A 27,454-nucleotide genomic window follows, 5' to 3' on the forward strand; every position below is an offset into this window, starting at 1 on the left:
AGTAACGCGAAACTTATTTTACGCTTGAATATTGCGTTAGTCTAAGAATATTTAAATTTTACAAATTAGGCAGAAATAAATATATTCTAGAAACACTTCCGTGTATTCAAAAGTATTATTTGGATTCACTCCACGTTCCGTATGGCTGTAAGTACAGGTGTATAAAGGAAATGAACGCCTATGAAGGTTTGTATATCATATTTCAAAACCAAATTAAAAATGTTAGTGACAACAGACAACATTTACAGACATAGATAGTTTGGTTCCAAACCCTAGGCTGTTATTATATTGTTAAAAACATTTTTTTTTATTCTCTCAATAGTTTTATATAAAGATTTCACAGATAGCCCTATAGGCTTAAAACCATAAAATGCGTATAAATACGAAAAAAAATACATAGGGGCGATAATAAATTAGCAATCAGATCCTAAGTTTTTTTCGTCTTATGGCGTCAGAACCAATCACTGTCTATCCAAGGCATCACATGTTACATGTGCAGTATAGCCACAGAAAATGATAATATACTGGTCGTCCAAACAGTTTTCTGGAAATGTTAGCGTAGATTATCGCACATTTAAGACTTGAAAACACAAATACAAAAAAAAAGCACGAAAGAAACGTTACGTACGGGAAAGCCTTAAACCAAACTAGTGAAAAATAAAACATGGACTATAATTTGCATTTGACAAATCAATTGATTTGTCATATGAATATTTATTGACAATAATAGCAATATTGAAAATAAATGTTTTTTAAATGCTTCAAATCTATACTGTGGTTAATCATCACAAGTAATTTTGAGAATTGGCAGCAATGTTCAGTGTAATCAAAAACCTAAACCCAAAAACATCAACAATTTTCTTCGAAAATGAAATATGCAACACAGCCTTAAGTCAGCCTAATTGTTTTGAATAATATGACTATAGAAGAAAAAAAAAGAGAAAAAAAAAGATAGTGAAGAGAGTAGAAAAAAAGTAAGAGAGAGTTGTAACTAAATTGGTGAGAACAATTCAGCGCATTCATTTCTACGTTGGGGTTTAATCAGAACATATAATAATAAGCTGTTATTTTTTTAATACGTTATACACATTTAAGGAGCTTGCACTTCAGATTGCACATTTCGAGAGTCTAATACGTAATTCCTAAGAATGAATATGGAATATATACAAAATTTCTTACTGGATATTTCTTACACGTCTCAGAACAAGGAGTCGCTACGAAACTATCAAGGAATTTTGTAAAAAGAATTGTTGAATTTAGCGAAAAAAGGCCGAAACCCTAGTCGTGGTTTGAGGTTTACATAGATAACAAGTTTACTTACTTCTTTTTTTCTAGGTCTGCTACCTTCTCTGTATCATGACTAACTTTAAGGTCTTCTACTCTCTTGTCAGGGTAGGCTTGATTAAAGTGTGACCTTAAAGTATCTTCGTTGCACATGTTGAGAGGCACGTTCGTTATCATAAGCGTTTTGGAAATATAAGATCCAGATTCTTTTAAACGGAGGCCAACTGAATACTTCCTCATTACGTATATACCAATGACAAAAAACAGAAGAGAAAGGGTAATGTGTATTACCACTAACCAAGAGCTGAAAAAAGAATAACACTTCTTTTAGTGCTATTTGTAAGAAAAAATGACTGGTGACAATTTTTCTATAGGAAAACATGAAATTATTGGATGTTCTAGCTAGGATACTGGAACTGTCAATTACCATACATTCCGATAAATGCACTTATTTTAATTTTTAAATATTTACCATTTTCTTCGTAAAATTATTTTGTTTTGTTAGCTAATAACTATTGCAATATTAATGTTTGAAATGTTATACATTTGCAGTCTCTGTTTAACGTAGATTCTTTGACAATAGATTGGGAGAACAAGTACCAACACTATTGTTTGAGTATCTGTGGGGGGAGGGTGCAACCAGAAAAGCATACATTTTGGCCCAAAAGTGGAGTTATCCTTCCATATTAAAGCGAATGGGAGCTACGCGTCAAACTTTGTCAATCGTACTGGATTTTCTGTCTGGACACCAACAGAAAGTATTTGCCCTCCACGAAGAAGACACTGACTCCGAATGGAGTGACATAACCTGCGGGGCCCCATAGGGCACCAAGCTCGTAGAAATAACATTTCTTGCTGTGATCAACAATATATTGAGCGAGCACAAAGACAGGTATATGTTTGTGGATGACTTATCACTCGTGCTTACTCATCTACTTGAGGGTAATACTCCGATAGCCCAGTTTGCTGGTGACATTTTTGACCAATTAAATTCCCAGTGTAATGAGTCCAATCTCATCATTAACGCTACCAAGTCAAAAATTATTCGGCTTTGTAACCTAAAAAGAGACTTTACCTCCCCCACTGAAGTCACATTTCCTGTCGTGTCAGAAGTGAAGATACTCGGTGTTGTTTTCTCCAGAGACTGTTCTTTCGCCGCACATGTTGACAGTGTAATTAGGAAAGGTAATGCTTCCCTTCAAACACTATCCAAAATGCGCCGCTTTGGTTGCGATGTCAAAAGTCTCCTGCGTGCATATCTTTGTTATGTGCGACCAGTCTTGGAGTACGCCTGCCATGTGTGGGGTCCTTCAGTACTACACACTACTCACCTGATTTATGACCTAGAGTCAGTGTAAAAAAGGGCAGTTAGGATTATCCTGGGTTCTAGAGATATTCCTTACCAAGAAGCACTCATTACACTCTAGAACAAAGATTGTGTGATCTCGTCATGAGGTTTGGAAACGCACTGTTTTTAGACCCAGTGCATCGAGACATCTTACCCGCAAAACCAGACAGAAGTCCAAACTGATTCCCATACTTGCACGGACAAACCGATATTATAATTTATTTGTGACTTTTTTTACGTTTAACAGTGCATAACTTTCGTCTTTAATGTTTTGCAACTGCAAATTAGCCAAGAGCTACTAAGTTGTTTAATAAACCGTTCTCTCCCTCATTAGGTTTGCAAGACGAATCTTGGGAACATATCCCCTTTACTTTACCGTCTATACAGGGACCTTTTTTTCCAATGTTCTGCCTGATAACAAGCTCTGCTTATATAATTTAAATTTCATCTTTCAAAGATGCCATTTTTAATCTGACCTTTATAAAAATTTCTATTTTTTTAGATAAATAGTAGAGTATTATTTATAACTAACATGTTGAACAGTGTCTTTTTCTCTTTCGGCAGTACGAAAGCTGAATAAAAATTCTGATGACACGTTACCATTTTCACAGCTTAACTTAAATCGATAAATTTTGAGTAAAAAATGCAAAATAATGGGCACCAAGAGATCCATTGTTAAAAAGGAGATATATTCATACATTTAAATAAAAAGAAGAGAAATATAGAGACAATAGGCATAACTCAACGGTAAAACTGTCGTTTAGCACAGATCAGGAGTGTGGGTTTGGCAAACCTGCTCAGAACTTGAATATGATACACACAATAGGTTGCCAGCAACAAGCCTTCTCGACGATTATCATAGTCTTTTTCTGAGAATAAATACTAAGTCAACGACCTTGTTATTCAGAATAATGAATTTCAACTGGTCAGGTAAGGCTTTCTCAAGATAGTTTTTCATTTGTGGTGTGCGCAAACACTCACCCAACTTCAAATTATTCTCACAGCAAAAATCGGCAAAAAGCGGTTATGATAGAAATTATCAATAGCAATCAAACGGAAAGTAACATTCATACAAAAGTAACAATGACAATAAACAGTAGAAACGCACCAAAGTTTGAAGTAAAACTTAACACCTTAACAACATTAAAATGAGACTGTGAAAGAAAACTAATCCGAATAGAATGCTTTTTTAACATGATAATACGAACAATAGTAATAAAATCCTGGCTAAAGGTAAAAAGCAATTTTGGTGCGAAAGCAAGACTAGACTACATATTTTATTATATTTTAATTCTTTCACTAATTAATCTTTTTCTGTAAGATTATAGGTACACTTCTACTACTATAAGCCCGTCACAACATTAAGGCATCGGATGTCAATTAGTTGGCAGACACTTCAAGTCTATTCTTGAGAACTAAACCTTTGTTTTGGACATATTCGACAAACCTTAATTCTAGTTGATAGTTAGAATTAAAATTCATTGAGATACTGGTTTATATTATTGTGTCCATTTATACATGGACACTAAAACACATTCCTTATTTCGACCAAACCTCAAAGTTTTGCTTTGAGGATATACGAGGAGAGATGATTCAACTTGCCTCTACGCAAGTTTTTTGAGATGACAAAAACGTCAAGAGTCAGAACAACTACGAAACTGACAAATTAACAGATTAATAACTCGGACATTTCTTTCTCAAAAAGTAAAATTGACCATTACAATTAGAGCAACTCTTAATTTTTACAATATTATCTAGGATTCTTCGAAAACCTCTTTGAAGAAAAGAGGCTTTAGGCATCGGTAAATCCTCCCCCTAGCTCACACCTCTATTTCCTTGCTATTATTATGCAGACATCCAAGTTATTGATCAAGATCACTATTTACTTCTCCAGACTAGCGTTTACTATGTTTGTTTTTATCATTATGCACAATAAGAGTTCATTATATTGTATTTATAACAGTGGTTAATTTATTAGCATCTACAATTTTATATAAGTGATTATTGGATCACTGTATCTCTAAAGTTCGGTAACACGAATTATCGTCTCCATTTGCTATATGAGTTGTGCCTTTTCCCCCTTTTTTCTTTTCTTAATGCTTGTTTTTCCGTTTTATCACAGGGATTTTAATGTAAAAAAAAAAAAAAAAAAAAAAAAAAAAAAAAAAAAAAAAAAAAACTCTTGCAAAGAAAAAAATTTTTACTTTGATATGTTCTTCAAAACTACCACGCAAATGTTCAAAACTAATTAGTACCTAATTTTAAGTCTATTTCTGCATGTTTTACTTGCCATGTCATGTATTGCTTATTTTCTTAACATACAAAAATCCTTCAATAATATTACTGACTTCTGACTTTAAAAGACATCCTCTAACCCACGTTGGTCCGTCACATGGACGTTTTACAGCATTATTATTAAAACCAACTCACCCAGGATCTAGATTACTAAGGGTCGTTACTGCAAACGGATTAACCTCCTTGTCAATCTTCGTACCACTCATGTTTACAGGTAGAGCAATCGACAGGGACAGAAAGGTAAATACAATCATAAGTAGTATCAATGCTCTTTGAAATTTTAGATAGTGAAGAGCGTCACTCCCACAGCGGGACGAAATTTGCGAGTCACTGGAAAAATAAAGATAATAAACATGAATCTCAGCAAAATAAAAAACGATCGACAATCAAAACAAATTATTTGAGGGTTTTCGCTATTTTTGTATGAGATTAACCAAATGACCTGGTCAAAAGCATATGAATTTGGTATTTGTAAGTCAAAGTAGATTCATGATGCAGAAAAAAAGCGGTAATAAAAAATCAATAAAGATAACTCCGTGTCATTAAAATAAAAGCATGGGCCAAATATTAACTCAAGAGACTAAAACAGAACACTGTGAAATACGACGAAAAAGGAGATTGGACTTTACGTGCAAGATTAAGTTATATCTATAGGATTGTATAAGGGGGGGGGGGGTCAGGCATTACTTTAACTTGAAAAAAAAACACGAAGTGCTAGATTGGAAGACCTCATTGGATTGGTAATCATAATTTCTAGTACCTTTTTAAAGAGTCAAAATGATCAGAGGGCATCGCAGCTACCACCCCCCCCCCCACACACACAAACAGGTCGTATTTTCCCGAAATGCATCCAATAGGAAAATCGAGATATCCATTTTATGCAAATTACTCCAAAGACCATATAACAAGGCTTTTGGAGCTGACCACCAGAGTCTGAAGGCAAGGGTTGTAAGATATTCATCGGGAGCATTTAAGGTTTTTATGGAAGGGGTGGTTGCACAAACTTCAGAAGTGACCAATTTAGTTGAAAATTGGAAGTTCTAGTTCCCTTTTAAGAGTCATAAGTGATGGAAAGCAGCCAGCTCCCCTCCCCCAACTACCCCTATTTTCACCAACAGCATCTGATGGAAACTGTGAGATAGTCATTTTGTCCAAAATAGTCCAAAGAACATAAAACAATGCCCCCAGAGCCCTGGAATAAGGGCTGTAAGTTATGTCCTGGAGGCATATGAAGTTTTTATGGAATGGATAGTCGTAAAGAAAATATTTGCATCATAGTAACACTGCTGCTACTCCTACTGCTACTGAAGCTAAGACTACTACAATTAATTCTACTGCCACTACTATAACTGCTGGTGCTACTACTACTATTACTAAGCTAAGGGCATTAAGGCAAAAATTTTGGACAATATTGAAACTGTACTGAAATAAATCGAAACACACTGTGCCTACATAGGTTTTCAAAAGAACGTGTCAGCACTGCTTCAGGAATGGTTGATGGTATTAAGTTGAAACTTGCATCGTTCGTTGAAAAAAAAAACCGAAGATGCTATGTGCATACTGCTACTATTGTAGCAGTACTATTGTACCTACCGCAACTATTGCTACTACACAAGCTAAGGGCATTAAGGCAAAAATTTTGGACAATATTGAAACTGTATTGAAATAAATCGAAACACACTGTGCCTACATAGGTTTTCAAAAGAACGCGTAAGCACTGCTTCAGGAATGGTTGATGGTATTAAGTTGAAACTTGCATCGTTCGTTGAAGGGGATGTTGAAAAAAAAAAACCGAAGATGCTATGTGCATACTGCTACTATTGTAGTTACCGCAACTATTGCTACTACACAAGCTAAGGGTATTAAGGTGAAGCTTTCAAGGAACATTTAGGCGGATATTAAATTAAATCAAAACAAACTATGATCATCCAGATTGTCAAAAGGGTGACAAAGCAATATCACAGCAACGGTTTCCTTCAGGGTAGTTGTGGTAGTAGTAGTGCGGACCTTTAGGGTAAGTTGTAGCGGATTTTGAAGTAGCCCGAAGACACTATGTGTATACTTTTCATGCTACTTCTACAATTACTGTAGGTAAAGACATTAAAATGAAACTTTTAGGGAACGTTTAGGGGGAGTTTCAATTAAGCGAGAAAAACATAGACATACAGGTCCTGTCAAAAAATAACAAAGAGAGGTAAAACTCAATGAAAAGACAACAAACCAAACTGCGGCCAGTAGAGAGAAAAGATGAAATACTAAAACAACGCGGGTATTTCACCTGTATGCAAACTAGGCGTCCTCAGCACAAGAGAAACAAAGATAAAAGAAAAAAAAAACGCTAAACTAAAAACAAATAAAAACTACCACCAACATTAATAAAATACAATTCTCACAACTAATCCGCGTAGGGAAAAGAAGCTATTAGAGTTACTTCAATGAAATATCAAAGCAACTGAGGACAAAATTCTAAAAATTGAAATTAAGTTAATTATTCTGTTGCAAAATAATCCTCGTGTTAGCGATTATTGAAGCAACTCTTTTCGGTCCAGTCAATCAACAACAGAAATTTAAGTATTTTAATTTTGACAAAAAAGAAGATCTTATCACCTTAGCTGGACAGTGGACCAAACCCAAGTGAACATTCCTTCATCATTTGTATGGCTAACTTGTGAGGTCTCTAGCTCATGACTGTCTCCCGTTGGTGCTGGCTCGCTACAGACTGTAGTAGACCATCTGTAAAACGAATGGGGGTTAGTAAAAAAAAAAGTAGAAAAAAGATGTTAGCATTAAACTATAGGTGCCTGACAAGAGAAAGATCCAAGATCAAGTTTGAAAAAAAAAATCCATTGAGCTTGACTTGAAAAAATAATGCAGTCAGTTATAAAATAAAAACATTGGAAGTTATAAAGGAAAAAGTTGAATTTATTTACTTTATTTCTTTATCTTCATTTTTCTCAACTAGCCCAGGGCACTGATAACCTTAATTGCTAATAAACAGATAAAAGACGGTTTCGACATGAAAAATAGAGAATAAGCTTCAAAAGAGAATAAATTAACGTATAAAACAAATCAAACAGAAAACGAACAAAAATTACTACTAATGAAAGAAAAAACTACCCGGGAAAAGAACAGAAATTACCACAAAGAAATGCGATACTACAACCCTCTTTAACCGTCAAACAGCTAGAGTTTCAATTATGCTTAAATAAAAAAAAACCTTTAACGAAAAAAAAGAAGGAATCTGAATTAAAAAAAAGGATGGTAAAGCACAGAAACTATAGGGCCGCAAAAATTCCAATAAATAATCTATTCGTTATAGTTATTTTGCAATTTTTCAATTTTTTTTCTTACTAAATAAAGTTGAGGGCACAATTAGCAGTAATTCTACGCAAATTGAATCCGTAGTTTTCATTTTTCCCATATCTTCATCGTCATTCCTTGAAAATAGAAGTAAGTAGACCGAATTTAATAATTTTAGACCCAATTAACTTAATAGCAATTTGTGTTAATAAAGAAGAATTTCATTTGTAAATGAAAATTTGCTCTGAAATTATTTGGGAGAAAAAAAAGGGGGGAGGGTTTGACAAAAAATCAAAATTTTGCCCCGGGTGCAAGCGAGGCCGGAATCACCACTGAATATATGTTATAGCTGTTGCAGAAGTATAGTCCCATGATGCAGTATCTTTCATTTTGTCAAATTATTCACAGTGTATTAAGCTCCGTCCTCCAGATCACCCACTTAGAAAAAAGCTGTTTAATACTAAAAATAACCTTTACCCCAAAATACTTTCAGTCCCTAGTTTATCTAAGTATGAACAAACCCTCTGGCAAAGTGTCAGGCTAAAGGTACTCCCCCGTCCCTTTAGTATTATTACAATGCCGTCTTCTATTACTCCCTGAACCAAAATACTGATGAAAAACAGAGATTCGTCCAGCAATCGCAGACAAGCGCTTACTTTGTTATTTCTAAATATTCCAATGCTTAACTTTTTTTTCAGTTCATGACAAACTCTATTTCGGTTAATGACACCAAATTACAAGATATTAGATACTAAGTATATTGGAACGCTGTTATTGATGTTAAAGTAAAGATAATCACGCAATAGTCTCTAGGGTTAATTTAAAGCTGAAATTTCTGAAGGGTAACTACCTTCCGGGAAGCTTTGACGTTAAAATAGCGACGAAGACCACACTGCCTTTCCATATCAAACAGACACAAAGTAGAAACAATAGGGAAATTTTTTTTCAAGACAGTGGAATTCAATTCAGTGGGTATTTCGGCCCTATGTCCAAGGGTCGTCTTCAGTACAACACGAGAAGTATATACATATATATATATATATATATATATATATATATATATATATATATATATATATATACATATATATATATATATATATATATATATATATATATATATATATATATATATATATATATATATATATATATATATATATATATATATATATATATACATACATATATATATACGATATATCCACTAGACTGAATTCCAGTGTCTTTAAAAATAAGAGAAAAAAAAATCCTATTGTTTTTACTTTGTGCTTGTAAGCTATGACGTTGGTAGACTTCAGGATGAAAACTTGAGAGAAACTTTCCAGGAACAGTTGAATACTAAACTGCAAAGTTTAAAATTGGACAATATAAAAAATGGATGGAACAATTTAGGAAAATAGTTTATGAAATTGCTGATACTGTCTTAGAGAAGAAAGTTAGGAACGCAGCTTGGAACATTAATGAAAATGCTTTTTGTTTAATAGATACGAGAAGGGACTTGCGGAATAATTATCTGAGTGATTGATTATTAAGACTGGCACCAACACTGGCAATACCGTTTGTACTAGACGCCTTGGGGGTATCAGCTTTGACATGGTATTCTATAGGCTACCACTCTTTGATCTCTAACACCACAGTGCCAGCACTGGCGGTACCGTTAGAGTCTAGTAACGTGATTAATCGATTTAAAGGGTTCTCCGGTTTCTTCGTGTACTGAGGTTGCAACCAGTATGTGCGCAAAACGGGCACTGCCTTCTCGAGGGCCAAACTATTGGGCCCAAGATGAAAACTTGAGAAAAGATGAAAACTGATTGGACCACTGAAAACTCTCTAACTATCTCTTTGAAGGTAAACGGACCCTCCTGGAAATATATTAACCACGGTACCTCTCGAAAACTCTTTTCCTACCCTGCCTGGGTTCGGGGGAAAATAATCTCACACAGTTGGAAAAAATAACTCACATTTATTCCTCCAAGTGTAAATTCCGACAAAAAAAAAGAACTCTGAACTCTATAAGCGCAGACATTGCAGTCTAGAAACGAACTAACTAAAAAAACAACTATGTTTACACACAGAAACTTAGTGTAGGGGTGGACCCTAGATTAACCCTGGCCAATCCGCTAAACGAGGGCTTCAAAATCACAAACTTTTTGAATAATATTATCTATCAATGGCCAAGTCTAGATAGACAGAGATAAATTTTAGCCCGAAAGTTTACTTATTGCGACACCACTGACTTAGCAACGAGAATTTTGCCTGTATTTTAAAAATATAATGTAAGCAAATGTAATTAACAAAAGGAAACGGGTCATTTATCTGAAAACAGAAAAGAGAAAAGGGGCAAAATCCCAAAATAGATCAAATGAAAATGAGAGAAATGTAAAGAAAGTGGAAAAATCATTAAAACAGGAACTAAGAAGATGTGAAGTGGAGAGCATGGATAACATTATTGAGGATCTAGAAGATGCTCTGGGATAGTAAAATATTGCACTGGCATGCTAGTAAGTTGAAAGGGAGAAATCAATCTGGACTTGTCCCGTTAAAGACTGGAATTGGGCCCTAATTAGTGATAAGGAAAGAGATAGAGACGGCAGAGCATTAGGAGAATGTGATATACCGGAATAGAGCTACAGGAAAAAATAAAGAGAAAAAAGAAAAAGCTTGTGACACATTGGATGTGAATGAAGATTTATTTTGTTTGGAAGAATTAGTGACAGTCATAAAGATTAAAAAATAATAAGGCACCAGGAGTCTGATAGTGTGGTAAACGAGTTCCTTAAATATGGTGGCTATGAGGTTAGAAATTAGTTGTTAAAGATTATGAATATGATTTTTTTTAAAGGGAAGTCCGTAGCGATTTTTGAAAAACCGTAATTAAACGCCTGTATAAGAAAGTTGACATGAATGAGTGTTGTATTTACAGAGGCATCAGTCTACTTTCTTTAGGTAGCAAATTTCTTATTATGATGATACATTTTAGACTTAGAGATACTCTAGACAGACTTTTAAGAGAAGAACAGTGCGGCTTTACGATGGGTAGAGGATGTGTCGACCAAATTTTCATTTTTAGGTTAACAATTGAGAAGTGCCTGAGTCACCAAACAACTTTAGTCCTCGGTTTTATAGAATATGAGCAAGTGTTCGATTCAGCAAAAGAAAGAACTTTAGATAAAGTCTTATCCTTGTATTGTATACCAGAGTAATACATTAAAGTGATTAGCGCTACGTACGAGAATAATACTGCTACGTTTAAGGTAGGAAATGGGGTTAATAGCTGGTTTTGTTCTAAATCACGAGTCTTATCCTTGTATTGTATACCAGAGTAATACATTAAAGTGATTAGCGCTAAGTACGAGAATAATACTGCTACGGTTAAGGTAGGAAATGGGGTTAATAGCTGGTTTTGTTCTAAATCACGAGTTTATATGGATCATTTTGATGAACCCCGTCTTAAGAAGCGCATGAAAGGCAATTGGAGACCACGAAATCAAATGGGGAGGAAAACTGTCATGGACTTGGATTATGCTGACAATTTGGGCATTCTAGATGAAAGTTTGAGCAAAATGAATGCTTTTTTTAGAGGTTTTGCGAGTTCAGGGTACTAGAATAGATTTGAAAATTAATGTTCAGAAGACTAAGTTGCTTAGGCTTACAAAAAGATCGATCAGGTGGACAGCTTCACTTACCTTAGTAGTATTATTAGTAAAGACGTTGGGTGCAGTGAAGATGTTATAAGTAGAATAGCCAAGGCCCAGGCCATTTTTTCACAGTTAAAAAAAGCTTGAAAAAAAAGGAAGATAACTCTGCAAACTAAGATTAGAATATTGGAAGATATGGAGATGAGAGTGGTTAATTATGGTTCTAAAGCAACGGATTGTTTTGGGTACCCAACTGACTGACCATATTTTGAACAGTTAGGCTGTGCAAAATTGCGATTCAATTCTACTTTTAGGGCTATAATGAGAGAAAGATTGAGGTGGCTAAGTCGCGTTCTGAGGATGATGAATGCCAGATTGTCCTTTTCGGGCCAATCGTCTTGGGCTAAACGGAACGAAGATCGTCCTCAGTTGTGGTGGGAGGACGTCGTAAGGAAAGATTTAAAAGAAATGTAAACTTCCTCGGAGGGTGTAAAGAGGAAGGCTAAAGAATAGATGAATAGATTGGGGACGGAGGAAGCGTGTGCATAGCTGTGTTGGCCTCAGGCGGCTTGGTGCTACGGTGAGTTATAATATATATATATATATATATATATATATCTGATTATGTTATGGCCCATTTTTGTACTTGTGTTTTTTTTATGAACTCGAAAAAATAACACTATTAAATAATGATTATGAATTTGACTTGTTCATTCTGACAATTCGATTTTTACATTTTTTTCCAGTTTTAGTATATTGTTGTCTTTTAAGCTTTTTTGATGGTTTTGCCCCTTTTTCGTTTATTGACCTCCAAATTCGAAGTCGGCAGTTCAGGGCCTAGCGACAGCAATTTTTGAAATAAATATATTATCTCAGTTCTTGCTTATAGAATAGGTTTTGGACATAATACACTGCAATCGGGTTAAATTAGAAGGGTTAATCTATTCATCAACGAAAACATGGTTCTTACCCTTCATAAGTAGTAGGTCCATGGTAGGTTGACCTGCAAAATAATAAAAAAAAAAGTTAAATCAGCTTTAGATACAAAAAAAAAAAAAAAATACTTGCCTGAATCAAGACCGTATTCAGGGGGGGGGGGGTACAGGTTTTGAATCTTAACCCCAAAATTTGGTCGGACTCGTAAAAATGTAACAAAAATGAATAAAAAAATTCTTGGTGCGTTTTAAAATTTTGACCCTCCCATCACCGAAAAAATTCCCCCTCCCCCCGAAAAAAATCCTGGATACGCCCTAGACATGAACCCTAGATAAAAGGGTCTAAAGTTCTGCCAAAATCGCAAAAACTGTCTTATCTAACGTGAATCATCCTTAAACAAGCCAAAAAAAAAAAAAAAAAAAAAATACTTTTCCTTGTTGAAGCAAAGACGTGACCTCAAAACTGGAGCCCAGTAGTATTTTTTGAAGAGTTTTTGGTTTTAGAAAACCTAAACTATAATTTTTCAGGTATAAAAAATGGCAACCAATTACTTTGTAAAAGGAAGGTATTTTTAAGGCAGCTTAGGCAGCTAAGAGACAACAAAATAATTACGCTATCAAGCAATCTATTTCAGCGAGTAAAAAAAAGAAAAAAAGACGTATTTTGTTCAAACCAGAAGCTTCTTAGTATCTTGAGCACACACTTAAATACGGAGGCAAAGATGGAGCAGTTGATAGAGGGTATTAACCTTAAGAGGGTTAGTCACATCCGATCTGGGGGGTAGCTTGTACTCACAATGCAAAAATTGAATTCAGGGCCGTATCATTCATCAAAAATCGCTGCAAAATAGAATCTAAACAGTATGCCTGTTTAAGTACGCTCTATTTTTCGCTGTTTGGGCCAAGGAAACGGTCACTTAAAGTGTTTGACTCTCAAATGTATTCAGTTAAAACAATAGCTGTCAATCTATACGATTGTCTAAAAATTAAGAATTCTTTCTTTCAGTTTTTCTATGTTATATAGTTTATTACAATGACAAACAAAGTTTTCGAATCAATATCTAAATATAGGATCTAGTAAAGATTTTTTACGCTGAAGTCAACATCATGATTTTAGAGTTTTAGAAGAATCCACAGTTTCAGATAACAATATTTTTCTTTGTAAGTATTACTTTGTAATATTTTTCTTTTTTTGGGTACCAGCGATTTTTGTAAAGGATTTATTGGAAGTTTCTTTTTTGAAAAAAAATTATTTTACTTAGCAAACATCTGATGCTGCTACAGATTTCTAACAAATCCTAAGCGGAATACGGTTTTATCTCATTTGTTTGTCTGAATAAGGTTCATTGACATATATAATATGGAAATATCACTAAGGTTAGAGAGACTGGTTACAGAAATACGGTATAGTATTCACACTAACATGTCAAGATATTTCATGAGCCAAAGGCACAAATTTCTTCGAGCCTTCCACTTCCTACCTATCAAACTCATTTTAAAAGTAATCTAACACAAGTTTGTAAAAAAAAACGAGAATTATTCAAAAACGGTGCAGTACTCACACTTCAATGATGAGTATCTCAAGGGCCAACGGCACAAATTTCTTCGAGCCTTCCTTTCCCAACCAGCCAAATTGAATTTAAAATAATACTGCCGAAGTTTGTAAAAACATAGAATTATACAAAAACGTAGGCCAAATGGAGACAATCCTTATTATATAGACTGGAGGTGGGTATTATTTCATATTTTTAGGGAACGTTTAACCACAAAAACAAAAAAAAAAAAAAAAAAACTTTAAAAATTTCGCAAAAATCTCAATAGTTTGTAAAGTAAGGGAACAGAAATAAGAATTACGCAAGAAATTACTCAGAAAGGAAAGAACTGCACGAAAAACCCAAACGAAAAACAAAACGATATAAAAAAAAACTGTATTTTTTGTCATACAGTAGATTCAACTTCGGAAAAAATAAATACCTGATGAAAAAAGAACACAAATTTATATAAATCTAATTGAATAGTTTTTCACTGATCTTTTGAAGATCCGAATGGGTGGCGACCCTTAAAAAGTTGATTCTATGTTATATTGAGTATAGGGATGTGCAATTTAGGGTCTGCTTAAATACATCAATTCAGCGCTAAATTTGTCTTTTCGAGAAAATACAACTTAATTAGTGGTTTCTGTTTTTCAAACAATTACAACTCGATTGTGGCAAACTTTAATTCAATTATAAATTCTAAAAACAGGAAATTTAGCATTCGTGAAAGAGGCACCGAAGGCCCTTCCAACGCTGGTCGACAAGGACAGGATACTTAGGCAGATACTTTATCCCTTTTTTTCTGAAGATGCCATAGAACTATCAAAATTTTGTAGATGAAGCTAGACAATTAATTATATTTTAATGTGACCGAGTTGATCAAGTTCATAACTTAACAGATCCGTATTTTCCCTTTAAAATATGTCTGTCCGACGGCAGGAAACTGCATATAGATTATTTTTTTGTGGCGTGTGAACTAAGAAGGCATTTTCCCAGAAAAGTAAAAGAGTAATACAGCGTTTCGGCGTTGCCCATTAAACGCAAACCCCAATGATAGCCTCGCTAGTTATTTGTTAACTTGCTAGTTTTTCGCTAGTTATTATCTTACACATACATATTACCGAACCTCACGCACGCGCCCACTGCCCCGGTCAAAATGTATTACATATCAAAGCCAAATTTTGCCATAGATTAGTTTTTTGTTAACTAAATGATTAAATATTGCTTATTTAATTTGTGGGGAGAAATAGGCGTTTTGGGAAACGGAGACATATGGACACATATGTGGGCCCTATTGCGTTCTATGTACACATTCCAAAATCTATAATAATCTGTTCATCAGTTTAAGTGTAAATCCTATACATAGAAATATGTATTAAAAAGAAATATAACTTACAGCGTCAAGAAAGTCAGACATAGGTGGTTAGCAGTACCTGACATTGTGGTCAGTTTTGCCAGGGCTTTAAAACTCAGTTTACAGAATTAGGGCCTAAAATAGAGTTTTAGACAGTTCCATTCCCCCAACAAAGACCCTCTGATGCCCAACCCAAAACTTTTCCCTGTGTGCATCTATGGACCAGATGCTCGAAAACCATTTATTTCCGAGTTTCTGAATGATTTAACCGTATTTTGTCTTTTTTAAGGGATCTTCTTAACAGCCAATGTATGAAATTTTTTGTATTACATTTTTTTATTATACGCATATCTGTTAACCAGAAGGTTCCATTAATTGCAATGCTAGTTATGCTCAAAAACTTGTTTAAGCTATTCCTCCACTTCAAATAAGGTCTGGCTCTCAGGTCAAATCAAGCGATAAAGAAGACTACGCAATGAGGAAATTTGAAAGACAGCGAATCGCAAAACAAAAATAATTGAATATCTTTTTTATATGTCAAATAGCAGTTTTTAGCTAAAAGAAAGCCAAATATTGTAATTTGAATTTTATGATCACTTATAATTTTGTTTGAATGAATTAAATTGTTTTCAGTCCAAGCTGAACTTGTCTAAAATAATGATTTTAGGGATGTTTCATTGATGGCCTCAATTTTTTCTCATTTTTATCGTAAGTTGAAATTTGTTTTTACTCTTTTTTTATTTTGCTAAGGACCACTACTAGACCTAGAGTCAAAACATTCATTTTTTTTTCTACACTTCACTCTCTTTAAAATTTTTCCATCACGTTACTCCCTTTATTGTTTGTATGATAGAAAAGCAGCGTGGTCTTTGTCGGTAAATCACAGCTACCCATGCAAAACAGTAGTTTTTCTTGTTGTTCAAGCCAGGGGACTGTAAGTTTTCTGTATAGTTTTCGGCCCGACAATGTCAATGGATACTTTTTATTTCGATCTGATGCCATTTTTTAGAGGCTTCGGGCTATTTTTCAAAATTTCCATAACTTTGTTTTCAAAATAATATTTTACTATTACAACCAATTCAGATAATGGTTACCATTTCGGAATCAGCTAGTAATGGCGATTTTTTCTCGCTTACGAGTTTTTTTTTAAACGTTAAAATTTTTGGCTACAATAGGCCGATGTTAGTCGATACTAGTGCTACAACCCACATTTAACAACAGGATTGACTTCATATATTTGGGTTAGTGTGATTGGTAACTCTGGAGCAAACAATCTCAATGTCCAAGTCACAATTTAAGTGAAAAATGGCCCTATGGACATCCAGAAGAGGAATCCTACATTGATAATTAAATCTGACCCATTGACACCGTAAATTTTTAAAAATGTATTTCGTGTGACAGACATCCATCGTTTACGAATTGGGAATCGATAGTCCTCAGATAACCCACGTATACTAGAAAGGAACCGAATTTAATTCAAAGCACGGGTTTTTTCGCTTGGACGTTTTCTGGATGTTTCTGAGGTTTCAAACGATACATCCAGAAACCCTGATGAGGTTTCTGGATGTTTCTGAGGTTTCAACACATTTGAAATAGCTGTATGCTATCTCATCGGCTCTTTCAATGAAAGAACCATTGTTCAACACTATCATAGCTAAAGCAATAGCCGTATCCAGTTTAAGTATGCACAGTTTTATTTTGATTTATACAAATCGCTGTCAACAAAAAAGAAAAGAAAAAATACAAATACACTCCTTCCTAAAATCCTAGATTTACTACTGCTCTGACATATATGTAATCTACTAACTAGATAAAATAAAATGAGCGATGGATTTATAATAGTATTAATTTACCTTTTTCGAACGCCATCGATTAAGCCGATACGGCCATAGTTTCCAAAATATCTTCTTGCAAAACAAAAACTAAGAACTAATATCTGAAAAATAGAGAACAAAAATCAATTGATGGTAATGACGTTGACTTGATTTTATTTTGATTAACAGACTCGAACCAAAGCCGCTGCAGAACAAGCCATTCGTCACTTTTTGAAAAAGCTCGGGGAAAAAAAGAAGAAAAAATGTAAAAATAATAATGATCGTGTTCATATAAACAAAAATAATAAATATAAAAAAGGGAGGGAAAAACGATGTATACATTAATCATTTACCGTACTATTTAGAGGTTCGTTTAAGGATTTGATCACGCATATGCAGAGAAACCGAATTCACAAAAATGACAACAGTCGACAAACAGTTCGTGGTAACGAACGGTAAGTAAGGAGCGACTCGGTTCAATAGTAACCAAAACTCGAAAAATCCGTTTTTAATATAAATAGATACATCAAAAGAATCAAAATATTAAGCTGATTTCAGATATGTAAGATTCATAAAGTGTAGTGTTACCCGTTAAAAGTTATAAGCCTGAGAAAATTTACCCGATTTTCGAAATAGGGTGGATACCCCCTAAAATTCAAGGAATCTTAATGAAAATCACACCATCAGATTCATCATACCAGAGAACCCTACTGTAGAAGTTTCAAGCTCCTATCTGTAAAAACGTGGAATTTTGCTATTTTTGCCAGAAGACAGATCACGGATGCGTGTATATTTGTTTTTTTTTTCTCAGGGCTGATTGTATTAAAATAATGGTCCTAGAAGATCGGGAGAAAGTTTTCAGGAACAGTTGAATACTAAACTGGAGAGTTTAAAATTTGACAAGGTGTAAGATGGATGGAATAACTTTTAAGAGCGTTTACTGAAACACGAGGGTCATTTAATTATAATAGGAAGCTTTTTTAAAAATGCTAACAGCTTTGACGTAAAGACCAAGGTAATAAGGAGGGGACAGCCCTTCATATAGAATAAATCTCCCAAAATTAATATGGAAATTTTGTTTCAATTTTTTATATACAGTGAGCCAAATTCGAACCTGCATTACTTGAAATACGCCCAGAAATTAAATAAAAAGATTTTTTTTTACTGAAAGTAAGGAGCGACGTTAATGAACAGGAATTATTCCGTATATAAAAGGGACTGTCCCCTCCTCAACGCCTCATTCTTTACGCTAAATTTTTCATTGTTTAAAAAGTAGAATTGTGACAAAAAGTCAAACTATAGTTTAAAGAGAGAGGCGTTGAGGAGAGAGCAACCTCTTTCATATACGAAATAATTTCTGTTCATTTTCAGTTTTAGTGTTATTCATTACTTTCGGTTAAAAAAACTTGTTTTTTTCTTTATTTAATTCAAAATGAAAAGCCTACTAAATTGCTTGCGCATAGCATTTGTTACTCGGAAATAAACAGGCCCTCCCCCGGAAAATACTCCGCCTGAAAATTCCCTCTGGTGGAAAATTATGAGAATAAGGTATATCTTTTTTCTGTGGTCCTGAATATAATTGGTTTGCTTGGTTGCTTCAATTAGTCTTCACTTTTTCTCACACAAAAGCATGTATGGCTGTTTGGGCAGAGAAAAAAAAAGAGAGAGAGAGAGAGAGGGAGGGAGAGAGAGAGAGGGGGGGAGAGAGAGATGGCAAGAGGGAGCGAGAAGGCGAGGGGATAGATGGCGAGAGGGAGAGAGATTCGAGAAAGAGAGAGAAGGCAAGAGGGAGAGAGATGGCGAGAGGGAGAGAGATGGGGAGAGGGAGAGTGATGGGCAGAGGGAGAGAGATGGCGAGAGGGAGAGAGATGGCGAGAGGGAGAGAGATGGCGAGAGGGAGAGAGATGGCGAGAGGGAGACAGATGGGGAGAGGGATAGAGGTGGTCAGAGAGAGAGATAGGGAGAGAGAGAGAGATGGCGAGAGGGAGAGAGATGGAGAGAGGGAGAAAGATGGAGAGGGGGAGAGAGAAAGATAGGGAGAGGGAGAAAGAAAAAGAAGAAGGGAATGAGGAAGGGGTCATTCCATGTCAAATCACCCAGTAAATAATTAATTTGAAACCCACCTCTTTAGATTTTGATGAAACTTGGCACAATTATTGCATTTGCTATCCTATTGATAAATACCAAATTTTATTTCTCTATCTCTTATAGTTTTTTTCTACAAATTCTTTAATTTTCTGAATTTAACGTGATTTTAGGCCTTGGATTTTGCATCTTGCAATGTATCTTGTAGCTTAAAAAATTGATATCTTGAAAACTATTTGAGATATCACCATGAAACTTTGCATAATATTTAATTAATATATTTAAAATAAAGAAAAAATACATTCACTAACCTATCTCAACTCCAAAAAATAATAAAAATATTATAATCAGAAAATTTTTTTTATTTGTAAACCATTGTTGGGATTTACTAAAATTGCAATATCTCAGGTCTCAGACCTGGTAGAGTGTTCATATTTTTTTTTAAATACTCCTAGATACATAGGCTAACAGATAAACAAAAAAGATCTACGGCTTTTTCACATTATTATTCGATCTTTTTCAAAAATTATTTGATTCTTTTATTATCTACTATTTTCTCAGGTACGGCCCTTTTTTTTCGACCTGTCGGCATATATCCCATTTGTGGAACTCCTTTTCACCATGTCAGCCCTTAACTCCCCTTCCAAAAAACCTTACACCTTCCAAAAAATTACAATCTGTATCAGAATTAACCGAGGAAGAAAAAGAATTAATTCAACTTAGATCTGGAATCGATTTAACTGAATTTAAAAATGCTTGTTCCCATCACAGCTACTACTTTCTGAGTGTATTTGAAAAATATCAAACAAAATGCATAGATCTATTAAAAAAAAAAACACAAAAAGCCAATAAAAAAGTCACTAAGAAATGTATCTTTAAGTTTTTCAAAACAATTGTGCGAAAAAAATATTTTTATTAAACCTGGACAAAAGATATGCCCTTCATGTCGAAACTTCTGTGAAGAAAAAACTAAAATCACTGAAAATGAATCTGATGACGAACTAATGATTGAATTGGATTCGTTTAAATCTAGAAATGTCTCCCTTTCACAAACAAATGCAGCCTTAAATGATTTGGGTTTTCCAATTAAACTTCATAATTTGCCATCACATAGTAAGGGATTGTATTACAAAAGAAAAGTTGAAAAAGTAACAAAAGAAGTAAAGAAAAAAATCTCCAAAGCTCTAGATTATGACATTGAAATATCAGAAGATGAAAAAGAAGACGAAAGAAATTTTACCGAAAAAGCAGAAGATTTTGATAGGCTCGTGGGGCTTTTAAAAGAAAAACTTATGTCTGTTGGGAGATCCCAAAAAGTCCAGATTCTGACTTTGGTGCCAGAAAAACGTTGCTACAGAATTTCAGGTGAACCGAATATATGGTAAAACAAGCAAGAAAACTTAAACGAGAGAAAGGTATCTTAGCCATCCCTGACCCTAAAAAAGGTAATACACTCTCCGAAAACACAGTTAAACTTGTGACAGACTTTTACCAAAATGATGAGAATTCAAGAGTTTTATCTGGAGCAAAAGATAAAGTGAGCATTAAAAAAATATTTATATTCAAAAAAGACTTATTCTCAGTAATTTAAGAGAGCTTTACTCTTGTTTTAAATGGGAATGCCCCTACTTGAAAATAGGATTCTCGAAATTTTGCAGTATAAGACCAAAGTGGTGTGTCCTTGCTGGGTCAGCAGGTACCCATACAGTATGTGTATGCAGCATACACCAGAATGTAAAATTGTTACTAGATGCTGTAAAAATTGAAGAAAGTTACATAGATTTGATCAAGGTGTTGGTTTGTAATGTTGAAAACAGTAAGTGTATGCTACGGCATTGTGACAACTGTCCATCTGATGATGCCCTGATTGAATACTTAACTGCAAAATTGAGCAAAGATTATGATTTAGAAGAAGAAATAATTATAAGCCAATGGGTTAATACTGACAGGACAGAAATGGTTAAGCAATCCATCAGCGTTGAAGGCTTTATTTCTTTACTGAGCAAATCTGTAGAAAACCTAATCCCACATTCATATATTACAAAATCACAGTCTAAAACTTTCAAAAAACTGAAAGAAGATCCGCCTTTGAATACAGCAATTGTAGTAATGGATTTCATTGAAAATTATTCTTACACCATTCAAAATGAAATTCAAAGTTATACCTGGAACAGAGGTGGATGCAAAATTCATCCAGTTGGACTCTACTTGAAAAAAGATGATAAAATTTTAATTTCCAACCATTGTTTCATAAGTGATGATTTACAACATGACACTTGTTTAGTGAATTACGTACAAAAAGAAATTTCGAAATGGCTGAAAGAAAATCATCCCAAAATAAAGCAAGTTCATTATTTCACTGACGGCTGTGCTGGTCAATACAAAAATAGAAATAATTTCAAAAACCTAACAAACCATCATGAAGACTTTGGAAGGAAAGCCGAACATTCATTCTTTGCAACAAGCCACGGGAAATCAATATGTGATGGCTTGGAAGGAACTGTAAAGAGAATTTTGAAAAAAGCCAGCCTTCAACTTTCAGATGAAAATCAAATCAAGACAGCAACTGCAGTTTATGACTTCTGTAAAGTCAACATTGAAAAAATAAACTTTCACTTTATTGACAAAAAAATGCTGAAGCTTTCAGATTGGAGTTAGCGTCACGATTTTTAACCACCAAGACTATTCCCAGTACTAGAAGTTTCCATTATTTCAAACCATTAAATACAAATGAAATTGAAATAAGGAGGACTACTGATAGTCCTAATCCTACTCTAATATTCTCTTTTGATTCTGCTACGGATTGGGTCTGCATTCAACCATCTTTAAACGATTATGTGGCTACAAACTATGATGGAAAGTGGTACTTTGGACTCGTTAAAACTGTGTTTCATGAAGAAGAAGATGCTGAAATTCTTTTTCTTCACCCTCCAGGACCTGCTCCCAGCTTTTACTGGCCTCAAAGAGAAGACTTGTGCATAATACCTTTGGAGCACATTATCAGTACAGTTGATGCACCACAATCAAGTAGCACTGGCAGAATGTACTACTTCAAAAAAGAGTGTATCAGAAAAACAGAAGAGTGCTGGAAGAAGTGGAAAAAATATAACAAGCAGAACTAATAATTGCTGTAAAAGATATTGATTCTTAGACTTCAGTTTTTATTTTTTATTTTATTTCACATTTATTAAATGTAAGTAAACCGCAAATTTATAATTTCTTAATAATATTCTACTTTTTGGAATATTAACTAAACATGTGAAAAAGCCATATATCTTTTTTGTTTATCTGTTAGCCTAGGTATCTAGGAGTATGTAAAAAAAAATATGAACACTCTACCAGGTCTGAGACCTGAGATATTGCAATTTTAGTAAATCATGACAATGGTTTGAAAATAAAAAAAATTTCTGATTATAATATTTTTATTATTTTTCGGAGTTGAGATAGCTTAGGGAATGTATTTTTTCTTTATTTTAAATATATTAATTAAATATTATGCAAAGTTTCATAGTGATATCTCAAATAGTTTTCAAGATATTAATTTTTTAAGCTACAAGTTACATTGCAAGACACAAAATCCAAAGCTTAAAATCACGTTAAATTAAGAAAATTAAAAAACTTGTAGAAAAAAACTATAATAGATAGAGAAATAAAATTTGCTATTTATCAATAGGATAGCAAATGCAACAATTGTGCCAAGTTTCATCAAGATCTAAAGAGGTGGGTTACATGACCTGGTTGACTTGACATGGAATGACCCAAAAACAAACTTACAATCCAAGCACAAATATTGATAATCAAATTCTCAGGAATCCCTCCATAGCCTCTGTGAAAAAAGTTGGTGATAGTTTTGTTGTTTGGATGAGTTCTACATTGGATTTCATCACCAGGTACAATTGGAACTGGGGATGTTCTTGTGAGGTCCATGAATCTCATTCCACCATTAGGAGTATTCCAACTCATTCCACTTCAGTCTTCTGCAAAAAAGTTTCCCATAAGGCTCATCATAGTTAGCAATTTCTAGGGTAACAAATATAGAAAAGAATAGAATAAATTAAATGAGTCATTTGGGGCCAGAAAACCGTTTGCCTGAATACGAAAAAAGAGAACCATTGTTTTCTTTCTTTTTCAGCATTCGCTACAAAACGTGAATAATGCAGATAAAATTAAATAAATGTAAAATAACGCACATAAATTCCTGCATATGTCAATGGGCGTGATGTTAATTAGGAGACATGTGCCCCCCCCCCCCAGATTTTAAAAAGTACCCTTTTTGGGGGGTAGTTTCATTAGAAAACGTCGTTTTTTTTCATTAGAACAACTGAAAAAATGACAAATTTATCCCCTCATAGATTTTGACAAACACATTGTGCCCACCTCTAAAATTTCTATAAACTGTTGTATATGGGTATGATTGAAACAAAACAGAAAAAGCGTCATGAGAGACAGCAGCAAATTCCACATTATGTTCATTAGAACATGTCAAAAGCACGGCCATCATAAGAGAAATTTACCTGCTGTCTCTGTACATTTTATTAGAGGCAACACCATAGCGTTGCCTATAGTAAAGCCCATAAGGCTCCAATTTATTATTATTATTACTTTTTTCCAAGAGGCACTTCATATTGACCTTTGTCGTGAAAAATTGGGCAGGGGCTCATTTGACTGGAAACTGCAGGTTCTAGTGCCCTTTTTAAAGGTGAAAAGTGACTGGAGGGCGACTAGCCCCCACACGCCCTTTAACCCAAACATATCTGATAAAAGTCATGAGATACATTTTTTTAAATAGTTCAAAGATCAGATAACAAAACTCCAGGGTCGATACAAACCCCCAGGACCTGGGGGCAAGTGTTGTAAATTACGCCCTGGGGGCATACGTGGTTTTTATGGAAGGAATGATTGTAAAATCTTCAGAGGAGGCTAATTCAATTGGAAATCGGAAATTCCACTACCTTTTATCATAGCGAAAAGTGATATTAGTACCTACTGTATGTTTGTTTGCTTTGATTGGTTATTTAATTTCTGTTTGTTTTGGTTGCATTTATACTTCAATAACAAACTATTTTTCTTAGTTTTAATTTGCATATTAACTATAATTTTCACTCGTATTGAGATTTATTTATCCATTTATATTACTACCAGTTGTATGTTTTTTCTATGATTATTTATTGAATTTATGTTCGTTATGGGTTTCATTTATTCTTCAATAGCAATTTCTGGTCATTTTGAGTTGGATTATTTGTTAGTTTTATTCCTTCTGATCTTAGGTTTAAAATGGCCTTTACTTTTTTTTTGAAAAACTTCTTTTTGGAAAGTTTTTTTTTTAGTAATTAATAATATCAAAACATAGAGGATAGTCCAGCCAAAGTGTGACAAACAAACATCTTGGTAACCCAGCTTTGGCCATACAGAATTCATTTTGTACTTCCACTACTATCAGAGGTATTAATAATAGAATAACTTTCCAAGGGCACATGCAAGACACCTGAGGGGATTCAGGAGGGTTCGGGGTGGAGCAGGATTCAAAATTTCAAATAGCTACCGCCATATAAGGTTAAATACTAGGAATGCATGGTGTGATAAGTTAGTTTTGTCAGAAAATTTTGGGAAAAGTGCTCCCATTGTAAGTTAAGCGTGTTTTCCAATATATAATAAATTGGCATTGGACTGTCACAAAGGTTAGCTTCAGAGAAACTTGATTAACATAGATAAAGCAAAAAAAAAATCTCATATTTGAAAATAGAATAAGACAAATAAGGCAAATTATTCTTTCTCATATAAAACTGTGGATGTGTGAAGATGATTTGAGTATTTTACTGCTCAGATTTTCCAAAGATAGTATGATTAAAAGATGCATAAAATATAGCAGTTAAAACCATGAATATGATGATATGTTTTTTTTCCCCTGTGAATTCAACAAAATTCTAAGAATTTTAGTTTTAGAAGGATATAGACCATATGCTGATAAACAAAATTACTTGAGATCTGACATTATTATCTACAACTTGAAATACTAAAATGTTTATTTTTTTTAAATAGGTAGTGGTTTATAGAACACAGGATTTTCTGGACTGCTACACTTTCTCCACAACTTGGATCCCTTTGCTGAAATATACATTTTTTTTTAACCTGTATGGTCTTGAGCTTGGTGACATCCTACCATGAAAGTAGCAAATTCAGAAAAAAAAATTCCTACTATCCAAAATTCAAACAAATACAGAAGCGACAATCATCATTAATCCAAGTATTTATTTATTCATGAAATCAAGTAAATTCAAATTTGACAAAAAAAGGACTATTTTAATTTAGAGGTACAACATAATGAGAATGAAACATAAAATCATGGGTTATGTTTCACTCCAAGAATTATAGAAACTTGGCACCTATAATTTTATAGCAGTTAACTACTACCAGTACTAATAAATCACTGCAGCGCCAAGATACCCAAAGCCCATACAGCTGGACACAGTCGTCTGCACCCTAATCCATTCAAAAATTCAATTTCTATCCCGTTACGTGAAATTCTAATGTCCTTGAAACCTTTCCTTATGGCCTTTTCCTACTGGATTTGGGGGCAATATGTTTTTTAAACCCCAAATGAAAGGCCAAAAACAAAAACCTTTGCCAATTAGTCATCCTTAATCTGCAAAATGTGACCTAGCCATCTTAACCTCTATCTTATTACAGCCTTAAAATGTGGGACTGAACCTCATTTTTTTGCACAGCTTATTGTTTAATACATAGATAGTTCAGTGATTACCCAGAGCTATCCTTAGACATTTCCTCTGGAAAATATTTAACATATCTCCTCAGCCTTTTAAAGTGCACATGTAGTTCAACATAATTTGGACTTAAAGTCTGAGCACACTTGGACAGTGTCATGCATTGTATATTCTGATCTTAGCTTAAAGCGTTATCTTCTGATTTAAAAATAATTTTTAAATGTGGATAGTAATGGAAGGAAAGATGATAATTTGATGGATAAATAGAAACATGCTACATATTACAAAGTAGAATTTTACTGTCTGCTATCAGTTTTTTTTTATACATTCCCAAAGCTATACCTGGGATATCAGGGGGGCCAGTGCATTGTAAAAACAATTACCATGACATTTAGAAACGGCGTAATAAACTAAAATGTTAGGTGAATATTCAATGAAAATTGTGACTTTATCCCCCCCCCCCCCTAACAGACAGATATATAGCCAAAACTATCTATACTCTTTGTATTTTCAATAGTGCAACTCATTTCTTCTTATTAATTTACAGAAAAAGGGAAACAAGTGGCAAAAAGAAAAGTCATATTACAGAAAATATAAGGAGTATATATAATTTGAACTGTATATTTTTCTATTAAGGGGGGGATGGGGTATAGTTAAACAATATATTTTAAGAAATTATATATGTAGGCTTAGTTTACTATTTTATTTATTTAATGTCCTATTTTTCTTTCATAAGTGGCACATATTTTCTGTTTTTATAGGATAACAATAACAATAACAAATCCATGTGGCTGAATAAATTTGAACCCTGGATATATATGTATTAAACTGTGAGATAAAACTGTTTTTCTTTGTTTTTTGTATTTTCCTTGGTCTTGTGTTACCCTAGGTGTTGATTTAAGGGACTTACCTCAGTGCTGTGACTGATATATTTTGACTTTTGGGCAATTCATTTTGTTTTCAATTCTCCAGGGAATTGCGCATCTTCCCGTTCTTCCTTATTTACCTATACAGTGTTGCCACAATACATTTGCGAAGTATTTATTTTTTTTGATAAAGCCACAGATTACGTAAGTTGAATCGTTTATTTTCTGCATTTGGGGAAACCTGTGCAGAAGAGAGCGATAACAAACACGAAGAG

General features: G+C 34.0%; 1 protein-coding gene across 3 annotated transcripts in view; it reads right to left on the bottom strand.

Moving 5' to 3' along the window:
- The window catches only part of LOC136026370 (CSC1-like protein 1), a 74,247-nt gene that overhangs the window by 38,794 nt on the left and 7,999 nt on the right, over positions 1-27,454 (bottom strand). For all 3 annotated transcript variants that reach the window (XM_065702915.1, XM_065702913.1, XM_065702914.1), the window contains exons 2-7: positions 23,366-23,568; positions 17,546-17,628; positions 12,839-12,871; positions 7,535-7,660; positions 5,063-5,257; positions 1,322-1,588 (exon numbers count right to left, since the gene is read on the bottom strand). In XM_065702915.1, coding sequence (XP_065558987.1) covers positions 1,322-1,588; positions 5,063-5,257; positions 7,535-7,660; positions 12,839-12,871; positions 17,546-17,628; positions 23,366-23,554 — 893 coding nt within the window. In that variant the 5' untranslated portion in view covers positions 23,555-23,568. The remainder of the gene's footprint in view (positions 1-1,321; positions 1,589-5,062; positions 5,258-7,534; positions 7,661-12,838; positions 12,872-17,545; positions 17,629-23,365; positions 23,569-27,454) is intronic.

The sequence above is a fragment of the Artemia franciscana genome, chromosome 4, assembly GCF_032884065.1.
Source record: "Artemia franciscana chromosome 4, ASM3288406v1, whole genome shotgun sequence".
Taxonomy (NCBI): Eukaryota; Metazoa; Arthropoda; class Branchiopoda; order Anostraca; family Artemiidae; genus Artemia; species Artemia franciscana.